This window comes from Oncorhynchus gorbuscha, linkage group LG12 (assembly GCF_021184085.1).
Source record: "Oncorhynchus gorbuscha isolate QuinsamMale2020 ecotype Even-year linkage group LG12, OgorEven_v1.0, whole genome shotgun sequence".
NCBI classification, from domain to species: Eukaryota; Metazoa; Chordata; class Actinopteri; order Salmoniformes; family Salmonidae; genus Oncorhynchus; species Oncorhynchus gorbuscha.
The window spans coordinates 54,418,429-54,443,040 of record NC_060184.1 but is presented as its reverse complement, the minus strand read 5'-3'; the positions used below and the strand labels follow the sequence as shown (position 1 = coordinate 54,443,040).

Below are 24,612 nucleotides of genomic sequence, written 5' to 3'. Positions count from 1 at the left end.
ATTAAGGCACATGTTAGGTCACATGTTCGAGAGGGCTTTTCTGCCAAAAAAACGCATTTTGATAAAAAAGGTGGCAAATCTCTCTCTCTCTCTCTCTCTCTCTCTCTCTCTCTCTCTCTCTCTCTCTCTATATATATATATATATATATATATAGAGAGAGAGAGAGAGAGATATGCTTCTGGTCAATTAAAACAATTTTGGTCAACTAAACAATCGAGCAGTTGACTAAATAGGGTCAGCCTTCGATTCAAGAGTTAAATTAACATTCAATGGTGTAAAATAACCTCAGTATTTGTGTTAAAAACCAGAGTTAAACCAAAACTACACCCATCATTATCATATATCACAGCATGCTCTACTGCAGGCTGATATTTAGAACTGTTTGTTTCAATATCTTGATTTTTACATTTATATTGATTGATTAATAATCTTATACTACTCAAATATAAATAACCTACATTTTTCTATACTATTCCAATGTGTTACTTGGACTTATTGAACCCCTTACTGAAATGATTGTTCCAGGTTAGTTGTTTAGGGTAGTCTCATATCCTGGTCGTCCGAACCCTGGCAGTCATTGTGAATGGAGGTTACGGGTATATTACATTTCCAAATGTTGGCCATCCCCTTTCCAATAGGAATTACTTACCACTTTACAATTCAGTATAATGTGACTTACTGGCCTGATGTGGCCTGTCAACCATGAGTTTTAGGCCACTATATTAGGGTAAAAACGGGCCCTTAAAAGCAGGCCTTATGAAATATGAATTGTCTTCATGAATACAATTTAAATGTCAATATATCCATTTAGAACTTCACTTGTTAAAGGCAACAGGGAAAAAAATGAATTAGTCCAACAAGCATTTCTCTGGCACTAGCAAACAGATTTATGGGTGGTACTGGTAACTTTAAAATGCACTCGAAAGGCACCCTGGGAAATATGCAAAAAAGGCTTAAAACCCTACAGCATGGCTATTCAATTCTGGTCCTGGAAACATTTCTGTTTTTTTATTTTTGTATGATACTACTACCATTACAAAATTTAAGAGTGTAAGATAACCCTTACTCAGTGGATCTTCAGAAAAAAAGTTGACACTCCGTTTCACATATATCCACTCATATGGAATTCAGGACTTTATTGAGCAATAAAAAATATACACCAGGGAAAATATTTTCCTTTTTCCGTTAATCCTTAATATTTTTCCATCCACGAAATCTGATTAAATTCTTCTGCATATTAGACCCATGATCCAAAAGGAAAACTGAAAAAAGGGGCAGTCAGTTATTCAACAGTAAAAGTAGATCAGCTGGAATGAGTTCAAAAGCATTTCTGTTTCATTGTTTTAAAATTATTTGAGGAGGAGGATTGAGAGAGAGAGACGATTAGTTTAACAGAAGTTGTGACAGACGTTGAGAGTCTAGGTCGCCACTGTCACTGCAATCGCTACATCCAACTCTGCCACATCCATATCCTCCCCGTAGAGTTCTGCCAGTTTCTGAAATTCGGGCCCCCAGTCATCCAGGTAGTTATAATCCTGTTCTGAGTGTGTTCCTGGGGAGTCCAGAGAGCTGATGGAGCCTGTGGGCGACCCTTGACCCTCGTATGCATAGGTCTGGAGGGAGTCATAGGGAGGCCCACCAGTGTCCATGTCTGCCTCCACCAGTCTTTGTTTAATAAACTTCTGCACATTCACCTGGTCCAGCTCTGGGGGACTGTGGCAGCCCCGCGCCAGCCTGCCACATTGTCGGGCCGACTCCGGCCGGACGTCCCGTCGGAACTTGAGCTCTTCAGCGGCGGCGGGGTTCCGCAGGGCAATAATGTCGAAAGCCTCAGTGTCCTCTTCACCGCCGCCCTCGTCGTCGTAGGTTACCACGTTCTCACGCACGTCCTCCTCTGAGATGATGAGGGGCTCCTTCTTGCTCCGCCGCAGGGTGATGAACAGAACCACGATCACTGGAGGAAGACAAGGACGGATGCTGTGTCAACAACAACAACAATATCAACAATGCCATCAAAAAAACAGTGAACAGAATCACAACCGCTGTAAGAAGAGAGAAATGAACAGAGATATCATGTCAATAACAACAACAACAAAATGGTGATGAACAGAGCCACGATCGCTTCAGAAGAGCGTGACAAGCAGAGACACCATGTCAACAGAAACAACAATAATGGAAACAACATCAACAAAATGGTGATTTTACAATGCCACTCCAGAGAGTGATGAACAGAACGATGATCGATAAAATTAGAAAATGAGACATGTAGAGAAGCCATGTCAACAACAATAATGACTGTAATGAAAACATCAACAAAACGGTTGGTTTAACAACACCCCATCATTATTGTAGCAGTTGCGTTTCAGCACAATATCCAAGCATGGTCGCATGCTAATTCCATGCTCTGCATGTGGTGTTTGCATGTAATGTATTAATTCATACAAAATGTGCATGTTTTGGGTCGTAAACAGCTAACAAAATGAAAGCTCTGTCTTTGTCCCAAATGGCATTCTACTCCCTATTAAAGGTAAGAGTACCATTAGGAATAAAGGCCCTGAAACATTCCTTCTTTTTATTATAATACATATTAATTCCTGATTATACACAGAAGCGAGCAGAGCTGTAAATCAGTATTTCACATTAGCAGTCATCAGTATTAGCTGTGAGGATGCTCTGAATGCAAGCTGCTAGGATGCTGATGAGAATCTTCTCATTATAGGCTGAGTCCCAAATGACACCCTATTCTCTAATAGTTCACTACTTCTGTTAAGGGCCAATTCTTTATTTTTGCACATTACATATTTTAATGTAATAGGAAATTAGCATTGTGAAATCATTGTCAAAACCGCAAGAGATACTGTTGTATGTAGGTCTAGAGTATTTATGTATTGATCATATCAAAACAGAAATATTAAAACATTACTTTAACAACTGAAAACAACTGTATGTGGTGCCGGAACTATTGACTTGCTGCATTATTATATTATTAAGATGCTTGATGGTAACTCTTAACTGGTTTGGACAGCTCATGAGGTCTCCTAAATATCTGTTGACTTGGTTAGTTTTTATTTTTACCCAAAATAGTAGGAATAAAATGGCTCTATTCTCAGCACTTACAAACAATTTTCTACTCTGAGACGCTTAGTGGATATGGGCCCTGGGCAGTACCTCAAACTGTCATGATTACCAGCTGAGAAACCTTTATGAATTGATTTTACTCCTAGCTCAGAGTTTGTCTGGGCAGTGTCTTAACATCATCCTAAAACATACTCTAAACTGGGATTTATTTAGCCTTAAATCAGGTTAACAGGATTCCTAAGACCCTTTCTGAGATGCTTTGTGGAAACTGGCCCAGGTCTCTGCTCCGTTCTAGCAAGACGCACACAGTAGTATACACCACCACACTCAGTCACTTGTCTGCCACTCTACGAACCCAAAGGCTCTTTTAAGAGCCACCTAATAAATGTAAATACGTGTGTGGGTGTGTGTGTGTGGTGTGTGTGTGTGTGCCTGTCAAACTATAAATGAGAAAATGTAGAGCCCTAGGTGGTAACGCTAACCATTACGCTACAAACCCAGTCGTAAACATGTTAACTTGACAGTCTATTTAAATGGACACTCTGGTGATGATAGGAAGCATTTGTTCCAAAACGTTTTTTTTGTTCATTCACTCAGTGCTGATTGAACATTTGTTTATCTTGCTTGGTTAAAAGACAACCATCTCAAACAGTTGATTTGTTGAAAACAGACAAATTTTATCATGTAGCTCAGTGGTTCCCACCCTTTTTCGGTTAGTGTAACACTAACTGAATTTAAGACTGCCCGGAGTACCCCTGAAGTACCCCCTAATGTGCATTTTACTAGTAAGTCTATGGTCTCATGAGTACAAGTACCCCCTTGTGGTTAGGCCAATTACCCCCAGGGGTCCTAGTACCCCTGGTTGGGAACCACTGACGCAACTAAACGTGTTAGCAAGCATTGCATTTTATTTTGACTACACACAGGTCACACAAGCAAGCTGTGTGTTGTTGATGTTTTACCACCTATTTGACTTTTTTTGTTGTAAAACAACCACACAGCTTACACAACCTATTGTAGCCCAATGCCATCACTATCACACCAAAGCGACAACAGTGACACATCAAGGGATAAGAGTGTGAGAAGGCTTGTGATGCTGAGTTGTTGAGCAACCGAGTTGCTGTACCCGGTTTTAGAACTCCTGAGATTCAGATGAAAAAGATATTAGCGTGGTCAGAAATGCTATAAAAAAAGTTGCACATAGTTGGTTTTGATTGGGCACATGAGAGCAATAAATTATTCATTTAATAAAAACTGTTACACATACAAACTTGTAACCTCTGAAACATGGCAAATTCAATGATCACTTTACGAAGGCTGTAGTCTTTACGAAGGCTGTAGTTATTATCCAATGCCTAGATTTTGAGCTAGGTCGAGGCGGAACATTAGATTTTTTTCCTAACGGTCACGACCTTGTTAAAAATCGGGTTTTCCCTAACCTCTTAAGTTGACAGCCCCCGAAATTGGGCACTGGAATTACTTACAAAAATATATGTAGATGTTTACATTACACATTTTGTTGATTTCTCACCGTTTTATGAATCAGAAGACAGACATCTAGAGCTTCCTAGGACCATGTCAATGTCCTCTGTCGAATAAACGTGCATTGCCTCCTGCTGGTGGTCGGCTACATCATTATATCAATTTATATCACTTCACTCCAATGTTACGTCAAAAGGGCAGAAAGATGTATCCAGCTCGACTGCTTCACGGCACAGACATGGCAAAGCCATCGCTGAACTTGTCTTGAGCAGGCAGATCTAAATACATAACTTTCATAGCTCTACGATAAAGTATGCGACCTACACACTCCCTTAAGCCTAAAATAATAAAATAAGTAATTTTGTGTGGAAGTCAAACATTTGTTTTACGTCAGACACATTGCATGTGCTCAGAACAACAAAATCAAGGCCTTTACGTAGCCCTTCTCCCTTGTCTGTTTGACTATTAATAATGTCATGGTATGTTTGGTAAAGAAGGAAAAATATTTTGAGTACATGTTCTTAAAACAGATTTTAATGATATATGGACATATTATGAAGTATGAAAAGGCATATTCATTCACAATGTTTAAAAAAAATATTATACCATTATATTTGTAAATGTTTTGTGTACTAGATCATATGGGTTGAAAAATATATTTTTTGTTCTTCACATGAATAAACAGAATTTTACTCCAATCATTATCATATTTCCCAGCATGCTCATTGCAGGCAGATTTTTGGAATGGTTTGTTTCAATATCTGTTTTTGCGTGTACATTGATTAAAGGTCGACCGCACTTACTAATTTGGCTTTGTTTTGAATTTTGCTCACTAAGATATTCTAGCGGCCAAGAGTTTAAAGGTACACAAATACAAAGCATTAACCACCATAATCATAACACAGAGACAAACATTAACAACCCATCCTGTGGGCCGGAAAGGAAATAAAGTAAAAAAAATATATACATATGCCTACACCACCATGCGTCGCCATAGTGATGGTGTCAGGTTTCCTCCAGATATGACGCCTGGTATTCATGCCAAGTAGTTCAATCTTGGTGTCATCAGACCAGAGAATCTTGTTTCTCATGGTCTGAGAGTCTTTAGGTGCCTTTTGGCAAACTCCAAGCAGGCTGCGCCTTTTACTGAGGAGTGGCTTCCGTCTGGTCACTCTACCATAAAGTGCTGATTGCAGATGGTTGCCCTTCTGGAAGGTTCTCCCATCTCCACAGAGGAACTCTGGAGCTCTGTCAGAGTAACCTTCGTGTTCTTGGTCACCTCCTTGACCAAGGCCCTTCTCCCCCGATTGCTCAGTTTGGCTGGGTGTCCAGCCAATCTTCTTCCATTTAAGAATGATGGAGGCCACTGTGTTCTTAGGGACCTTCAATGCTGCGGAAATGTTTTGGTACCCAGATCTGAGCCTCAACACAATCCTGTCTCTGAGCTCTGATGGCTTTGACCGGATGGCTTTTTTTTTGCTCTGACATGCACTGTCAACTGTGGGACCTTATATAGACAGGTTTATACCTTTCCAAATAATGTCCAATCAATTGAATTTACCACAGCTGGACTACAATCAAGTCGTAGGAACATCTCAAGGATGATCAATGGAAACAGGATGCCCCTGAGCTCAATTTCGAGTCTCATATTAAAAGGTCTGAATACTTATGTAAATAAGGTATTTCTGTTTGTTGTTTTTTTTTGCAAGAATTTCTAAAAACCTTTTTCTGTTTTGTCATTATGGGGTGTTGTGCGTAGATTGATGAGGGAATGTTTTTATTTAATCAATTTTAGAATAAGGCTGTAATGTAACAAAATGTGTAAGAGGTCAAGGGGTTTGAATACTTTCCGAATGCGCTGTATTACATATGCTGACCATCGCTAAGGGAAACGCTGGCATCCTAAATAGTTTTTGTTCATTTGTTTGAATTAATTGAATGTATTTTCACCTGGAAAAATTAGGCTACAGCTGTGACAACATTTTATCATCATGTCAATGTATTATTACAACTGGACATGTCGCCTACAGATGCCTGCCACATTGCCAAGCAAGAAAGATATTTCGCAATCGTCAAACGCAGTGAGTTGTTATGGCTTGGATAGGTTTAAGCCCGGTCGGGCGGAGGAGAGTGAGAACAGGGTAGTGGACAAAGTCATGTAAGCAACAAAGTGAGGTAGTTTGTGTGGATGATCAGATTGAATGGTGTGTGCGTGTGATCAGCTACATGTGCAGAGACCGTGGCACGAGTGAGGCGAGGTTGTAGATATAATTTCTTAAATTTAGGAGCTAGACAGGATTATCTAGGTTTTTACATTGGCGTCATCTACGGGCTGAATGTTACGTGGATGGACCAGTTATCAATCTCTTTCCAAAACGTGTTTACATTTGTATAAACTTCAAGTATTACTGACTAGAAACCCCCCGAAAAAAATTCAAATCTGGCAAGCTGTTTTAGCTTGGCTAGGCAGTAGGCTTGTATTGATCATCTTTGAGGTGATAACACTATTTGCTTTGTAATTTGTTAAAAACAGGCAAATTACTTTTCAAGTCATGTGCTTCAGTTCTTGTATACAATCACATCGGACATTTTAACAAGCTCATCGAAGATTTTGTAATAAATGCAAAAGTGAACAAACTAAGTTGGTCTTATTCGGGCAATGGGTGCAGCCATCTTTGACTTTGTTTATTTGCGTCTTAATTAAAGCGAATGGTATTCTGGGATTTGTCCATTTCTGCTTGTCAAACAGAAACAAACATGGCTGCCATCATAAAGAATTTATTACTGTGTGTGTGTGGGGGGGGGGGGGGCGCGGGGGGGGTACCTTCACCAGTACCCACCATCTTTTCCATCCAACTTCAAAAATCTCACTCCCACTGGACCAAACCTATCTTTATCATAACCATGTCCATCAATGCAAGTCTTGGGCTCCGAGCGCCTCACAACACCTTCTACCCCTTCCATTTCACCTCCAGAACTCAAACTGGTGTCCGGCTCGCTATGTTTGGATTTAACACCAATCTTCCTCGACAAACCCTCTCCCTTGTTATTACTAGCTTCAACAGATTCAAACCCATCCTCTGCATCCCTCAGTCTTTTGAACCTCCTCTCTCTTCCCCTCCCATCCTGCTTCCCAATTACCCAATTCCTGAAAATATTCAACTTTTCCAAGCTGAAATCTCTTTTTAGCCTCCTCGAGAGACACGCCAAGCCCTGTACTCCAATGTTGAAACGTTCTCCTCAACAGTCATTGGCACAAGACATTTGTTTTTCACCAGGATGCTCAATCACTGATAATCTGTTCATAATCAGGGACATGCCTGTCAAGGCTTTCAAATATACATTTTTAAATGGTTACCTTGGGCCAGGAGGAAGCCTTAGATTGGGTGGACCATGGATATGTATTCGATGTGTTGTCTTATTTGGTTATGGTGAGAATTTTGTGGCCTGGGTTAAAGTGTTGTATGCTGGGCTTCATGTATGGTCAAGGTCGGGGCTCAGTAGGCCAGTCTGGGTAGGGCAGGGCATTCGCCAGGCATGCCCTCTATCGGGGCCGCTATACACTCTTGTTATTCTGTCCTTTCTGGGCCTGTTACTCAGGAGACTACAGGGAGTGTGTGAGCCAGGCATAGGGTTGGCGACAGTTATAGCAGTGTCAAGCATATACTGATGATGTCTCAGTGTTGGTTAAGAATGAGCAAGAAATAGTTTGAGGGTGTACGAAGCAAGAGTGAGGCTCTGTTATGTGGGGCATGGAGGGACAGGGCACCTCTGCAGTTTCGAAGGGGGTTGCAGTGTGCTGTGAGGGTCTCAAGATGCTTGGGGTGTCTGGGCTCAGTGGGGTGGGTTAGGAAGAACTGGGAAGGAGTGTCACAAGCAGTGCTGTCAAGGTTGACGAAGTGGAGGTGGCTCCTGTCCAAGTGTCATACAGAGGGAGGGTGCTGATCATCAACAACTTGGCAGCATCCTCCCTATGGCATAAATTGGCCGTTCTCAATTGTCTGCTTGTGGAGCAAGTTAGTGGATTTTTTTTAGTCGGGTGATCTGCTTGCGGAGCCGGTGGTCTGCTTGCGGAGCTGCAGTGCAAGTTAGTGGATGTTTTTTAGTCGGGGCGTCACTGGCTGAGGGCGGTGGTTCTGTACCTGGAGAGGGGACAAGGCCTGGTGGACCTGGAGAGCAGGGTGGAAGGGATCCGACTCAAAGCGGCAGAGAAGGTACTCTACCATACTGTGCTTTGTTGAGAAGGTACTCAACCAGCATGTGCTCTATTGAGGAGGGCTGGTGGTTTGGGGCTAGATCTGCAGCTTTTCCTAATGCGGCCGGAGAGACATAGCAGTGGTCTCTGATTTTTGTGCTGCAGTACTGAGGGCCTGGCAACTGCTGAGACCCACACGAGAGGGGGGGTATGGTGCCTGGGCCATGGGTGTGGGAGGAGCCCATGTTCCACGACCCACTTATCACTTTGAGGTCTGGTCATTCACCATCCTGCACAGACGTATAATGGCAGCAAGCATCAACAGACTCGCAGACCTACGGCTGCCGGCAGGTGGAAAACTGCCCAAGAGTTGGCACAGCAGGTGGGACTGACGGGGGCATCAGATCCAGTGTTATTATTCAAATGCATGGTCCCTGCGTGTCTTAGGTTTGAGTTCAAGATTTACAAAATTATCAACAGTGTGGAGATGTTTCCGGAGGCATGGGGCCTCAAGGGGGCTGTCTTTATAGCTGGAGAGGGGGGGGGGTAGATGTACTGTTGTAATGTGGTGCTGAAGGGTGTATTGTACTGTTATGTACTGTGTAATGTGATTGTGTGTTTGTGGTGTTTTTTAGTATAATGAGGATGGCTCATTACAGTAAGACCATTCAGTCAATCTCTCTCTTGGCATGAAACAGCTTTGTATCACACTAACAATTCCTTCCCCACCTTACCTCAATATTCCTGCAACAGACAGTATCTCACTCACTCACTCACTCACTCACTCACTCACTCACTCACTCACTCACTCACTCACTCACTCACTCACTCACTCACTCACTCACTCACTCACTCACTCACTCACTCACTCACTCACTCACTCACTCACTCACTCACTCACTCACTCTCTCACTCTGCGGTCTCTCACTCTGCGGTCTCTCACTCTGCGGTCTCTCACTCTGCGGTCTCTCACTCTGCGGTCTCTCACTCTGCGGTCTCTCACTCTGCGGTCTCTCACTCTGCGGTCTCTCACTCATGTGTTTGCTTCAAACAGTGATGATGGCATTTAGTTGCTGGGTGCCTCAGTCTCTGACAAAGCCGTGGTGAGACTGATATGAATATTCATCACCTTCACGCACTGATGTCCACAGACAACCAAGGGAGATGGGGTGAGTGGGTGATGGCGGACTCTGTTCATTATACACAGTCTCTTCACTGTCCTACCGCTGTTCTGTTTGCTCTGGAGAGGCACTTTGTTGGTATTTGGCAGTGGGGGCAGTGCCGTTTCCCCTATGCTGAAATTCACATGAATTTTGTGGCACATGAATTCTCTGTGATCTCTGATTATAAAGCATTTATTATTAGACAACACATTAATTTGACCTAAATAGTGTGTTTATCCTGACTCTATGGAAATAGAAAGCATCAGAAGATCTCTGGACAGGTCTAACACAGCTCTACCCCCCTTCTGTGCCACGCTCTCTAAAGTCTTGTATCCCTTCCTTTACCTCCTTCTATTCCCCTCTTAGTCCATTTTTTCTTCACTCATCCATCTCCCCATCTGGCCCAATCTCACTAACTCTCTGTTATCCACTTCTACATCATCCTGACCTTGTCTCTATCCTCCCTCTTTCTAAAACCCACTTGTGTCCTTCCTTACCCTTCCATTCATCTCTCTCCCTATCTCCTCCTCTACCCTTGGTCTGTCATCCCTCCTTCTGTGAGGTCTCCACTCCTCCTCCTGCTGCTCTACTCCTTACACTTCACCCTGTCTTCAGGTGTTTTTAACACCCATACCCTTCACCACCTTGCCCCTCAGACAAGATGCCCCCGGGGTGTTCCAAAAACATGCCCTAAAGCGTGATGCCATCTAGGCCTGCACCCATACCATCCATCATCACCACCAATAATCGCCCAAAGGTGGGGGGCCCTCCAGGTGGCCCATAACCTCCTCCATACCCTTAGGCTTGATGTTACAAAGACCCAGGAAAGACCTACCCAGTAAAATGACGATGCACAGCAGGATGGCGATCAGGGCCCCCGTGCTGAGGCCTGCCGAGGAGAGGAGGCCCCTCTCATCCTGGCACGTCTGCACCCTCCCGTTCCACTGACATGGGCACACCTGCAGGGTCAGAGTGCTGGTGCCGCTCAGTGCCGGCTCCCCACCATCCCACACCACGATGGGCAGCTCATACAACTCCTGGACCAGTCGGCTGAACCGCCTCCGGCGCGCAATGATACTGGCCGTGTTGTCTGGAACGAGAGAGAGACAGAGAGAGAGCGGAGAGAGAGAGAGAAAGTACACTCATTAGGACAAATTAGAGGAGAGGACTCATTCAGGACGACTAGCTACCCAGGCCGCACTTCCCATTAGGGGGGATTCTGTCCAGAGCGATCCATTCTAACCCACTTTCACAGATGGATTTTTAATGGAGACAGCGAGCAAATGTACTTTCACTTTGAAATAGAACATTCTTCTATTCCACAAGTCTACCGATATACACATACATACTTCTTGTCTCTTTCAAGCTGGTAAATGTCTCTTTCGCTGTGTCTGTTAACTCTGCTTGTTGTTTACTTTTTGTTCCTGTTATAGTTCATATCCGAGTCATTCCAATAAACCACGAAATAAGCAGTTCACGTTGAACATTCACGAGGCCACTCTACTAATAAAGGTGAGACAGGAAGGAAAGAGAAAGAAAGATGGAAAAAGGGCAATAAAGGAGGTAAAGGAGATATTCCAGTGGAGGTTGCGAGAGGCACTGGCTCCTCTCTCTTCACTGTGAAAACACGTCCTCCATACAGACGGCACTGTAGTGTAAAGTAGTAGCTACCAAACTAGTGTTCCTAGACCTCCACCACCTCACACTCTAATCTCTACTCCATCTATGGAATAATTACAATGATTGACAGTCGGAATGACAACACGTACTTCAAGCTTTATTAACTCAGACTCGCCGTATCACACTATCAGCAAGACAGGAGGGGGCGGAAGAGAGAGAGAGAGAGAGAGAGAGAGAGAGAGAGAGAGAGAGAGAGAGAGAGAGAGAGAGAGAGAGAGAGAGAGAGAGAGAGAGAGCTGTAAGATAAAGAAAAGAAAGAGAGAGTGATGTTTGGTATTCACGATCATAGCTTGCATTTCTGAAGCCCAGATCCAAGATAATATAAACTCCATGAGAGCCTCCTGGTGTGCAGGGACAAATAAAAGGGTTCTATGTAGCACCCAAAAAGCTTTCCCCAAAGGGAAAAATGACAGAATGTCTATTGGTTCTAATCTTTTAAAAATCTGTATCATACAGTGGAGTAGGAGGAAATTCAGGCAGCTGGCAAAAGAGAATATTATATATTTTTTTAATTGTTTATTACAATATATGTGTTTTGCATGCACACTGATTGATTAATGAATCAATTAATTGATCTTGTGTGACACAAAGATAAATAACATATCTAAAGTAATCAAATATGATAAGTGGATTCATTGCACCTATTACTAAAAGGTTTGTTCCAGTTTAGATGCTTTAGGTAGTCTCATTAAATCATCCTTTTCACCCTGGTAGTCCTTCTGGATGCAGATTTTGGGATTCATTGGGATTCACTCTGGTTGGATTCCAATGGGAATTAAACATCCTTTTGTCAACATAATGTCACTTGGTGCTATTTTTGCTTTAGCTTACGCTGGTCACAAGTGACCAAAACACAGCGAAGGCTGGTCACCAGTGAAATCATAACGATCTGCATGCATAACCAGCTAGACCAGGCCTGGGTAAAGGCCGGCCCGCGACCTGATTCATTACGGCCTGCGGAATCAAGTTTTGCAAATTAAAAGAACATATGTGGATTTCCCTCAACTGCAAGATAAAGAATGGTTGGCTGATTTTTCCTTCCCTGTAGACATTAATGGCCCTCAAGAATGAACTGAATTCCAAACTACAAGGGAAGGGTCTTTTTTCACATCAGATGTACAGCCTTGTCAAATCCTTCAATGGAACATTTCTCCTCCTGACCCACCAAGTAGAAGCCAACAATCTCACCTACCTTCCGACACTACTAGTCTGTTCCCTATCAGATGATCAGCGGGAGAAGTATACATCGCTGCTGCGTGCTTTGAATGGTGAGTTTTCTCGTCCTTTTGAGGATTTCAAAGTGTTGGAAAATGACATGCAGTTGGTTTCCTCTCTTTTCACCTTCAATGTGGATAACGCTCCCACTGACCTGCAACTTGAGCTTATCGATCTTCAGTCTAATGCAGTGATTGGAGAACTATTCAAAACAATGTCGCTCGATGAACAAAACTTTCCAATTATTAGGAGTTATGGTCAGAAGTTGTTTGTACGGTTTGGGTCAACATATGTATGTGAACAGACATTTTCAGTGATGAAATATAACAAGTCAAGGCACAGATCATCTCTTACTGACTCTCACCTCTCAGCAATCCTGTGCATAGCGATGTCAGAAACTACACCTGACTTCACTGCCCTCGTCAATACCCATCAGAGACTTCACTCCTCACACTGATTGAGTAGTTTGAATGTAATGTTGAGCTCTCTCTCTTTCTTGTGTTGTTGTGCATACCCGTTAACAAGAGTTCTGTCCGTGGTGCTGAATGCAAAATGTACTTTTCCCTCCTTGTAGTTCATTGAATGTTTAATAATGAAAATACCTACCAAAAGGAGAACATGGATGTGGTTTATTTCTGTGCATGTTAAAACAGTAAATATTTCAGTAAAGTAGTATACCTGGATTGTAACGGTTTTCTAGGTGTGAAGGAGAGTCGGAACAAAATGCAGCGTGTAGATTGTGATCCATGTTTTAATAAACAAACGTAACACGAATCTAAATACAAACACTACAAAAAAACAATAAACGTAACGAAAACCGAAACAGCCTATACTTGTGTACACTAACACAGACAGGAACAAGGACACTAAGGACAATCACCCAGGACAAACTCAAAGAATATGGCTGCCTAAATATGGTTCCCAATCAGAGACAACGATAAACACCTGCCTCTGATTGAGAACCACTCCAGACAGCCATAGACTTTGCTAGATCACCCCACTAGCTACAATCCCAATATATACACACCACATACAAAAACCCATGCCACACCCTGGCCTGACCCAATAGATGAAGATAAACACAAAATACTTCGACCAGGGCGTGACAGAACCCCCCCCCTAAGGTGCGGACTCCCGAACGCACCTCAAAACAATAGGGAGGGTCCGGGTGGGCGTGTGTCCATGGTGGCGGCTCCAGCGCGGGACGTGGACCCCACTCAGTCAATGTCTTAGTCCCCTCTCCTCGCGTCCCGAGATAGTCCACCCTCGCCGCCGACCATGGCCTAGTAGTCCTCACCCAGAACCCCACTGGACTGAGGAGCAGCTCGGGACTGAGGCAGCTCGGGACTGAGGGAAAGCTCGGGAGTGAGAGGAAGCTCGGGAGTGAGAGGAAGCTCAGGAGCGAGAGGAAGCTCGGGAGTGAGAGGAAGCTCGGGAGTGAGAGGAAGCTCGGGAGTGAGAGGAAGCTCGGGAGTGAGAGGAAGCTCAGGAGTGAGAGGAAGCTCAGGCAGGTAGATAGATCTACCAGATCCTGGCTGGCTGGTGGTTTCAGCAGATCCTGGCTGACTGGCAGATCCTGGCTGACTGGCAGATCCTGGCGGATCCTGGCTGACTGGCAGATCCTGGCCGACTAGCAGATCCTGGCCGACTGGCAGATCCTGGCGAACTGGCAGATCCTGGCCGACTGGCAGTTCTGGCAGATCCCGGCTGACTGGCAGATCTGGAAGAGTCTGGTTGACTGGCAGATCTGGAAGAGTCTGGTTGACTGGCAGATCTGGAAGAGTCTGGCTGACTGGCGGATCTGGAAGAGTCTGGTTGACTGGCGGATCTGGAAGAGTCTGGTTGACTGGCGGATCTGGAAGATTCTGGTTGACTGGCGGATCTGGAAGAGTCTGGTTGACTGGCAGATCTGGAAGAGTCTGGTTGACTGGCAGCTCCTTGCAGACTGGCAGCTCTGGCTGCTTCATGGAGACTGACAGCTCTGGCTGCTTCATGCAGACTGACATCTCTGGCTGCTCCATGCAGACTGACATCTCTGGCTGCTCCATGCAGACTGACATCTCTGGCTGCTCCATGCAGACTGACAGTCTGGATGCTCCATGCAGGCTGGCAGCTCTGGCTGCTCCATGCAGGCTGGCAGCTCTGGCTGCGCTGAACAGACGGGAGACTCTGGCAGCGCAGGAGAGGAGAAAGGCTCCGACAGCGCTGGAGAGGCGTGGTGCTGGCACTGGTGGTACTGAACCGAGGACACGCACAGGAAGCCTGCTGCGGGGAGCTGCTACTGGAGGGCTGGGGTGTGGAGGTGGTACTGGATAGACCGGACCGTGCAGGCGCACTGGAGCTATTGAGCACCGAGCCTGCCCAACCTTACCTGGTTGAATACTCTCGGTCGCCCTGCCAGTGTGGCGAGGTGGAATAGTCCGCACTGGGCTATGCAGGCGAACCGGAGACACCGAGCGCAAGGCTGGTGCCATGTAAGCCGGCCCAAGGAGACGCACTGGGGACCAGATGCATAGAGCCGGCTTCATGGCATTTGGCTCGACGCTCAATCTAGCCCGGCCGATACGCGGAGCTGGAATATACCGCACCGGGCTATGCACCCGCACTGGGGACACCGTGCGCACCACTGCATAACACGGTGCCTGCCCGGTCTCTCTAGCCCCCCGGTAAGCACAGGGAGTTTGCGCAGGTCTCCTACCTGGCGTAGCCATACTCCCTGTGAGCCACCCCCCAAGAAATTTTTGGGGCTGACTCCCGGGCTTCCTTGCCAACCGTGTTCCCTCATATCGCCGGCTCCTCTCTCCGGCTGCCTCTGCTCTCCTCGCTGCCTCTACCTGTTCCCATGGAAGGCAATCCCTTCCCGCCAGGATCTCCTCCCATGTGTAGCAACCCTTGCCATCCAATATATCGTCCCATGTCCATTCCTCATTGCGCCGCTGTTGCTTGTTACCACGCTGCTTGGTCCAGGTGTGGTGGGTGATTCTGTAACGGTTCTCTTGTGGTGAAGGAGAGTCAGACCAAAATGCAGCGTGTAGATTGCGATCCATGTTTTAATAAACAAACGTAACACGAATCTAAATACAAACACTACAAAAAAACAATAAACGTAACGAAAACCGAAACAGCCTATACTTGTGTACACGAACACATAGACAGGAACAAGGACACTAAGGACAATCACCCACGACAAACTCAAAGAATATGGCTGCCTCAATATGGTTCCCAATCAGAGACAACGATAAACACCTGCCTCTGATTGAGAACCACTCCAGACAGCCATAGACTTTGCTAGATCACCCCACTAGCTACAATCCCAATATATACACATCACATACAAAAACCCATGCCACACCCTGGCCTGACCCAATACATGAAGATAAACACAAAATACTTCGACCAGGGCGTGACATGGATGTGATTTATAGTAGATATATCTGTCAACACAGTCATACACATGATGTATAATCCTGTAATATCATTCTGGCCCGCGATGGCAAAAATATAATCTAATGTGGCCCTCCATGGAAAATAATTGACCAGGCCTGAGCTAGACCATGTTGTTCAGACCAGCTTGACCAGCTAGACCATACTGGTCTGCACCATAACCAGATAGATCATGCTGGTCAGACCAGCTTGGTTGTCTTACCAGAGGCGACTGTTCTATCCTACCGATACAGTGTATAACCTGCCAGCTGTATGTTATTCATGTCGTCGTTCAGCCACGACTTGTGAAACACAGTCGTGGCTGAACAGTTTTTAATGTCCCTGTAATACAAACACAGTCGTGGCTGTATTACAGTTTTTAATGTCCCGTTGGTAGGATATACGTTCTTGTAGTTCGTCCACTTTATTATCCAGCGATTGTACATTGGCCAATAGTACGCTTGGCAAAGGCAGATTAGCCACTCGTCACCGGATCCTCACAATGCACCCCGATCTCCTTCCGCGAAACCTCTGTCTCTTTCTGCTGCAAATGACGGGGATGAGGGCCTGTTCGGGTGTCTGGAGTAAATCCCTCTCGTCCGACTCATTAAAGAAAAAGGATTCGTCCAGTTCAAGGTGAGTAATAAGAGACGGTAGCAGCAACATTATGTGCAAAATAAATTAAAAACAATGTGAAAAAACTATCAAAATAGCACGGGTTGTTAAGAGCCCATTAAACATCAGCCATCCCCACTGGTGTCATTTTGACTAAAGGCAATATTCCCGCGTTAGTGGAGACTGCATTCATGGTGAAAGCTGCAGAAGCTGCAGAAGCTGTGAAAGCTGCAGCTCAATAGGAAATTACCTTTCTTCAAAGATACAGATTGCGTAATGTCTAGCTGGCTCAGATAACAGCGTTGCTTTCTACCAAGCTGGTTAGCTTGGAATAACAAAAGGTCCTCTGTATGAAAGGCCTTCACAAATCTATTGATCTATACAAATAACTGGGTTGTTTAGAAAACATAGCCTTCTAGATAATTAACAGTGAAGAAAAGCAAATGTCACCGCAATGATGTGGCACAGAAAACTCAGATCATAGAGGGATGTAATGTTGAGTAATTGGAAATCACCATTGGGAAAGGCAACGTCTGTTTATCTTTTTTTTATGTAGATAATGTAACAAAATGTGGGATACACTGCGCTACTTTACCAGCATTATTTGAGACGAGCCCCAGATCCTACAACTCACGATTGCATTGTGTGCATCAGCTGTTGTCTTACATACCTCTTTCCCATAGACATTGTTTAATGAAACACTGCAACATAAATTACGCCATGGCTTTTTGATTGTGAAATAATGAAATAATAACTACTCATTCTGAAAAGAACAGAGAATAGCACACAATGGAATTCAGGATTTATAATAGCTTTAGAGATTCAGCAAAGTTGGGGTTGCAAACAGACAGGAGAAATGGGCCTCTGAAGTATCCGTAATGCTTTCAGGGCTGTTTTAAAATGCAGAAACGGGCAGTCAGCTGAAACCAGAGACGACATAACACCCTTAACAATAGCAGCGTTCAGAACGTATCACTTAGCCAGTGTGTTTTCTTTAACCTAGCTTTTATGGCTAAAAGTGTAAAAGTGTTTGCAGCTGCAGTAACGCAATAATAGGGCACAGGATTTGTCACAAATAGCACTCTATTCCTTCCCTAAATGGCACTCTATTCCTTATATAGTACCCAATGGTCCCTGGTCAAAAGTAATGCACTATAAAGTGAATAGGGTGCCATTTGGGATGCAAAATCCAAGATGTTGTGTCTATGAGGACCATTTTGAACATAACAGGGAGACTGGGGGTGGAGAGAGGGATGAGGGAGGAGGTGTTGAGGGAGGGGGGAGGAGGGGTTGTCTGTCTGAGGGTGAGTGAAGAATTTTCTTAAATTTCACGACAACAGATGGGAAGTATTAGGCGCTGGCAGACAGACATCCACTCCCAACCTCTGTAGTAGTGCAAGAGCCTGCTGTAAAGAGGCAAGAGCTTACTCTATACGGGGGAAAGGATTCTTAAAAGGGTTCTACCTCAGCTCTTAAGGTTCCTTGGAGAACTCTGCAGGTGAATATTTCCAAATGTTGGATATCCCCACTCAGGATAGATTCTATAAGGAGTTAAACATCACTTTTTGATCAAGCAAAATGTGACTGATGTGGCATGTACTGAGTTTCAGGCCTCTATATTAGCATAAAACTAGGACATCAAAAGAAGGCCTTACGAAATATGTATTGTCTTAAAATATACATTTGAATGATATTCACTTAGGAACGGACTCAGTGAAAACCACAGGAAAGGAATGAATGCAACAACAATGTCTCTGTCACTAGAAAATACAGTCATGGCTGGTACTGGAAGCTCACATGCAAAAACCCTGGAAAATATGCAACTAAACCCTACAGCAGGGCTATTCAATTCTGATCATGGAGAGCGGAAACATTCCTTGTCTGGGATTTTCACATTTATGGTTATTCAGAGACCCTAAAATGGTTCCCATATGGCATAGCTCTCAATAACCTTATTTGGTTCCAACGTGCACTTTTATTTTTAAGAGGATATCAAATAGAGTACAGAGTCAACAGTACGTGCAGGGTGGGTTCTATGACTCACACTCTGACTAGCTGCTAACACTGTGAGTACAGTACAGACTGAAACCTGAAAAAAATATATCTTAATTCAAATCAAATCAAATGTTATTTGCCACATGCCACATTTGTAAACTATAGGTGTAAACAAACAGTGAAATGCTTAGTATAGGCTATTTTTCCAGCAATGCAGCTAAAGATAATAATACTAAAAAATGAAATAGTGGCATTTCAGTACGACTAAACAAGAAACATGCTTTGTTCATGGATAAAGAGAAGTAAAAGGGTAAAATGGCCACGTGAAGAGACAGAGAGTGGGAGTCTGTATTGCAAACGAATGGGAATAGGAACTATTGATGAGTTTTTGAGGAAGGAACTCACACTAACAGAAAGTGAATCCAAGATAGTACTCCTAATTACGGTGGAACCGTTCATCAAGGGTTATAGGAAGAACCCTGCAATGATAAAAGGGTTATCGGTAAAACTCTTCATTAAGTGATCAGGTAATCAAATGGCTACCAGGACTCTTTGCATTGTCCCGCCCCCCCAACCCCTCTTTTACGCTGCTGCTACTCTCTGTTTATCATATATGGATTGTCACTTTAACTATACATTCATGTACATACTACCTCAATTAGCCCGACTAACCGGTGCCCCCGCACATTGGCTACCTGAACAATCTGCATTTTGTCCCGTCACCCATCACCCGCCAAACCCCCTTTTACGCTACTGCTACTCTCTGTTCATCATATATGCATAGTCACTTTAACCATACCTACATGTACATACTAACTCAACTAACCCGACTAACCGGTGCATGTACAGTGCCTTGCAAAGGTACTCACCCCCTTGGTGTTTTTTCTATTTTGTTGCATACAACTTGTAATTTAAATTGTTTTTTATTTGGACATCATGTTGGACATGCACAAAATATTCCAAATTGGTGAAGTGAAATAAAAAAAAGACTTATTTCAAAAAATGCAGCAAAAAAAAATAAACGGAAAAGTGGAGCGTGCATATGTATTCACCCCCTTTGCTATGAAGCCCCTAAATAAGTTCTGGTGCAACCAATTACCTTCAGAAATAACAATTATAATAATTAATAATTATGTGCAATCAACACCTGTCCTGAAAGGCCCCAGAATTTGCAACGCCACTATGCAAGGAGCACCACCAAGCAAGAGGCACCATGAAAACCAAGGAGCTCTCCAAAAAGGTCAGGGACAAAGTTGTGGAGAAGTACAGATCAGGGTTGGGTTATAAAAAAATATCCAAAACTTTGAACAGCCCACAGAGCACCATTAAATCCATTATTAAAAAATGTAAAGAATATGGCACCACAATAAACCTGCCAAGAGAGGGCCGCCCACCAAAACTCACGGACCAGGCAAGGAGGGCATTAATCAGAGTCAACAAAGAGACGAAAGATAAACCTGAAGGAGCTGCAATGCTTTACATCAGAGATTGGGGTATCTCTCCATAGGACCACTTTAAGCCGTACACTCCACAGAGCTGGGCTTTACGGAAGAGTGGCCATAAAAAAAACCATTGCTTAAAAGAAAAAATAAGCAAACACATTTGGTGTATGCCAAAAGGCATGTGGGAGACTCCCCAAACATATGGAAGAAGGTATTCTGGTCAGATGAGACTAAAATGTAGCTTTTTGACAATCAAGGGAATACCTATCTCTGGCACAAAAACAACACCTCCCATCCCCCCGAGAACTTCATCCCCACAGTGAAGCATGGTGGTGGCAGCATCATGCTGCGGGGATGTTTTTCATCAGCAGGGACTGGGAAACTGGTCAGAATTGAAGGAATGATGGAAGGTGCTAAATACAGGGAAATTATTGTGGGAAAACTGTTTCAGTCTTCCAGAGATTTGAGACTGGGCTCTACAAAGTATTGACTTTGGTGGGATGAAAAGTTATGCACGCTTAAGTTTTCTTTAGTTTCATAATAAAACATATTTTGCATCTTCAAAGTGGTAGGCATGTTGTGTAAATCAAATGATACAAACTCACAATAAATCTATTTTAATTCCAGTTTGTAAGGCAACTAAATAGGAAAAATGGCAAAGGGGGTGAATACTTTCGCAAGGCACTGTATTTAGCCTCGCTACTGTTATAGCCTTGCTACTGTATATGGCCTCACTACTGTTATTTTCAATGTCTTTTTCTATTGTTTTTTTATTTCTTTACTAATCTATTGTTCACATATTACCTATTCTTTACTTAAGAATTGCATTGTTGGTTAGGGCCTGTAAGTGAGAATTTCACTGTAAGGTCCATACCTGTTGTATTCGGCGCACGTGACAAATAAACTTTGGTTTGATTTAATTAGAAGGTTCTAAGAAGAACCTTTAGAGGATAAAATTGTTCTTGGTAGAAGCGTTCATAGAGGGTTAGATATAGGGTTCTAGGTAGAACCCACATTTTTACAAGAGTGTATTAGTATAATTTAATCAAATCAAGCCGCAATCGACAAAGGTAAGATATAGGCACATTTGATCAATCCTGAGAAGGAAATTGTTCAGAGATAGTCTGTGACTTGTGTGTACCTATCTAAAATTGGAAGAAAACATGATGTCAAGTTGGACAGACAATTCAAGGGCAAACCCAGTTGCATGCATACTATTTTGCATCATTTTTAGTTTCACACAAACACATTTCGACCACTGTTTTCAATTAAGTGCAACTGCAGCCTGCAATTTGGAGCATTCCTGCATGTGAGCATTCCCTTGAGCATCCCATTGATTCCTACATGAATGCCCCCCCTCCCCCACGAACATCCCATTGGTTTCTACATGAATAAGAATATGTACATATAAATATATGGATGAGCGATGGCCGTGCGGCATAGGCAAGATGCATTAGATGATATAGAATACAGTATATACAAATGAGATGAGTAATTTAGGATATGTAGACATCATTAAAGTTGCGTTGTTTAAAGTGATTAGTGATACCTAAATTAAATCTATTTGAGTCTGTAAATTGGCAGCAGACACTCTATGTTAGTGATGGCTGTTTAACAGTCTGATGGCCTTGAGATAGAAGACATTTTTTAGTCTCTCGGTCACAGCTTTGATGCACCTGTACTGACCTCGCCTTCTGGATAATAGCGGGGTGAACAGGCAGTGGTTCGGGTGGTTGTTGTCCTTGATGATGATTTTGGCCTTCCTGTGACATCGGGTGGTGTAGGTGTCCTGGAGGGCAGGTAGTTTGTCCCCGTTGATGCGTTGTGCAGACCGCACTACCATCTGGAGAGCCTTGCGGTTGTGGGTGGACCAGTTGTCGTTCCAGGTGGTTATACAGCCCAACAGGATGCTCTCGATTGTGCATCTGTAAAAGTTTGTGAGTGTTTTAGCCAAATGTCTTCAGCCTCCTGAAGTTGAAGAGGTGCTGTTGCTCCTTCTTCACCACTCTCTCTGTGTGGGTGGAACATTTCAGTTTGTCCGTGATTTGTACTTCGAGGAACTTAAAACTATCCAACTTCTCCACTACTGTCCTGTCGATGTGGATGGAGGGATACTCCCTCTGCTGTTCCCCGAAGTCCACGATCATCTCTTTTGTTTCGTTGACATTGAGTGAGTGGTTCTTTTCCTGACACCACACTCTGAGGGCCCTCACCTCCTCACTATAGGCAATCTCGTCATTGTTGGTAATCAAGCCTACCACTATAGTGTCGTCTGCAAACTTGATGATTGAGTTGGAGGCGTGCAGTTATGGGTGAACAGGGAGTACAGCAGAAGGCTGAGAACGCAACCTTGTGGGGCCCCAGTGTTGAGGATCTGCAGGATGGAGATGTTGTTTCCTACTCTCACCACCCGGGGGCGGCCCATCAGAAAGTCCAAGACCCGGTTTCACAGGGCGGGGTCGAGACCCAGGGCATCCAGGTTAATGACGAGTTTGGAGGGTACTATGGTGTTAAATGCAGAGCTGTAGTCAATGAACAGCATTCTTACATAGGTATTCCTGTTGTTCAGATGGGATAGGGCAGTGTGCAGTGTGATGGCAATTGCGTGGTCTGTGGACCTATTGGGGCGGTAAACAAATTGGAGTGGGTCTAGTGTATCAGGTAGGATGGAGAGGATATGATTCTTGACTAGTCTCTCAAAGCACTTCATGATGACAGAAGTGAGTGCTACGGGGCGATAATCTTTTTGTAATCCGTGATTGACTGTAGACCCTGCCACATACGTCTTGTGTTTGAGCCGTTGAATTGCGACTCTACTTTGTCTCTACTGATGCTTTGCTTGTTTGACAGAGGGAATAGCTACACTGTTTGTATTCTGTCATGTTTCCAGTCGCTTTGCCATGATTAAAAGCGGTGGTTGGTGCTTTCAGTTTTGCACGAATGCTGCCATCAATCAATGGTTTCTGGTTAGGGAAGGTTTTAATACTCACCGTGGGTACAACATCACCGATGCACTTGCTAATAAACTCACTCACAGAGTCAGTTTATACGTCAATGTTATCGTCTCAGGCTACCCAGAACACATTCCAGTCCACGTGATTGAAGAAATCTTGAAGCGTGGATTCTGATTTGTCAGACCAGCCCTGGATAGACCTGAGCATGGGCGTTTCATGTTTAGTTTCTGTCTATAGGCTGGGAGCAACAAAAATGAGTCATGGTCAGATTTGCCAAAGGGGGGGAAGGCTTTGTATGCATCAAGGAAGTTAGAGTAGCAATGGTCCAGAAAGCTACCAGCTCGTGTCGCGCCTTCAATATGTTGATAGAATTTAGGAAGCCAATGTTCTCAGATTAGCTTTGTTAAAATCCCCAGCTACAATAAAGCAATCTCATGATATATGGTTTCCAGTTTACATAGAGTCCAGTGAAGTTATTTCAGGGCCGTCGAGGTATCTACTTGGGGGTGGATAAACACGGCTGTGACTATAATCGAAGATAACTCTCTTGGTAGATAATGCTTTCGTCATTTGAGTGTAAGGAATTCTAGGTTAGGTGAACAAAATGGCTTGAGTTCCTAGTGTTAGCAAACTTTCTATCTTACAAGTTAGGAACACAATGTGCTAGAGCTAGAGCTAGCAGACGGTGTTGCTTCCGCCTGCTGTGTACCAGCCTAGCTAAGCTAGCACACAGAGTCCTTTGCTACCGTCTGACGAACACCTGCCCACGCCGTCGGGAAACAGTGCACGACAGGCGGGGACGAAGGACACTGTCTAACTGTGTACAGCTTGCTAGCGACAGTTGTTGACACCACCCCCTCCTTCTGTGGGGTTTATCGGCGGCTGGCATCCAACTTTATTATGCATTTACGCCACCTACTGTACTGGAGCGCCCCACCTTCTGCTTGTCCTAGCTTAAAAATTGACCAATATAAAATTATTAGGGGTTCCTGCAGATGCAGGAATGCCCACATAAAGGAACTCCATGAATTGCAGGCCGTAATTGCACCCTTGTCACTTTTTTTACCTCAACATTAAACACTCCAGACCAGTCAGTACTTTTGGTTGTTGACCTAACTACCTCCATGGAAGGTATAGGTTGAGAGGAAGTGAGGAGGGTCTGCAAGTGCCACTTGGATAAACACGGTAAATCCAGTCTCTGGGCTGGGTTTATAAAGGGAAGGTGGACAGAGGAGGCTGATTGTACAGAGCTAAGGTAAGGTCTGCATCCTAAATGGCACCCTATTCCCTTTATGGTGAACTACTTTGACCCAGGCCCATAGGGCTTTGGTTAACAACTATATAGTAGAATAGGGTGCCATCTGGGACA

The 24,612-nt window shown here is 44.0% G+C and overlaps 1 protein-coding gene across 2 annotated transcripts in view; it reads right to left on the bottom strand.

Moving 5' to 3' along the window:
• Positions 1–1,107: 1,107 nt before the first annotated feature.
• Positions 1,108–24,612, bottom strand: part of LOC123991125 (cadherin-18-like) — a 412,196-nt gene continuing 388,691 nt past the window's right edge. For both annotated transcript variants that reach the window (XM_046292353.1, XM_046292352.1), the window contains 2 exons: positions 10,755–11,009; positions 1,108–1,955 (listed from right to left, as the gene is read on the bottom strand). In XM_046292353.1, the coding sequence (XP_046148309.1) occupies positions 1,420–1,955; positions 10,755–11,009 (791 nt within the window). In that variant the 3' untranslated portion in view covers positions 1,108–1,419. The remainder of the gene's footprint in view (positions 1,956–10,754; positions 11,010–24,612) is intronic.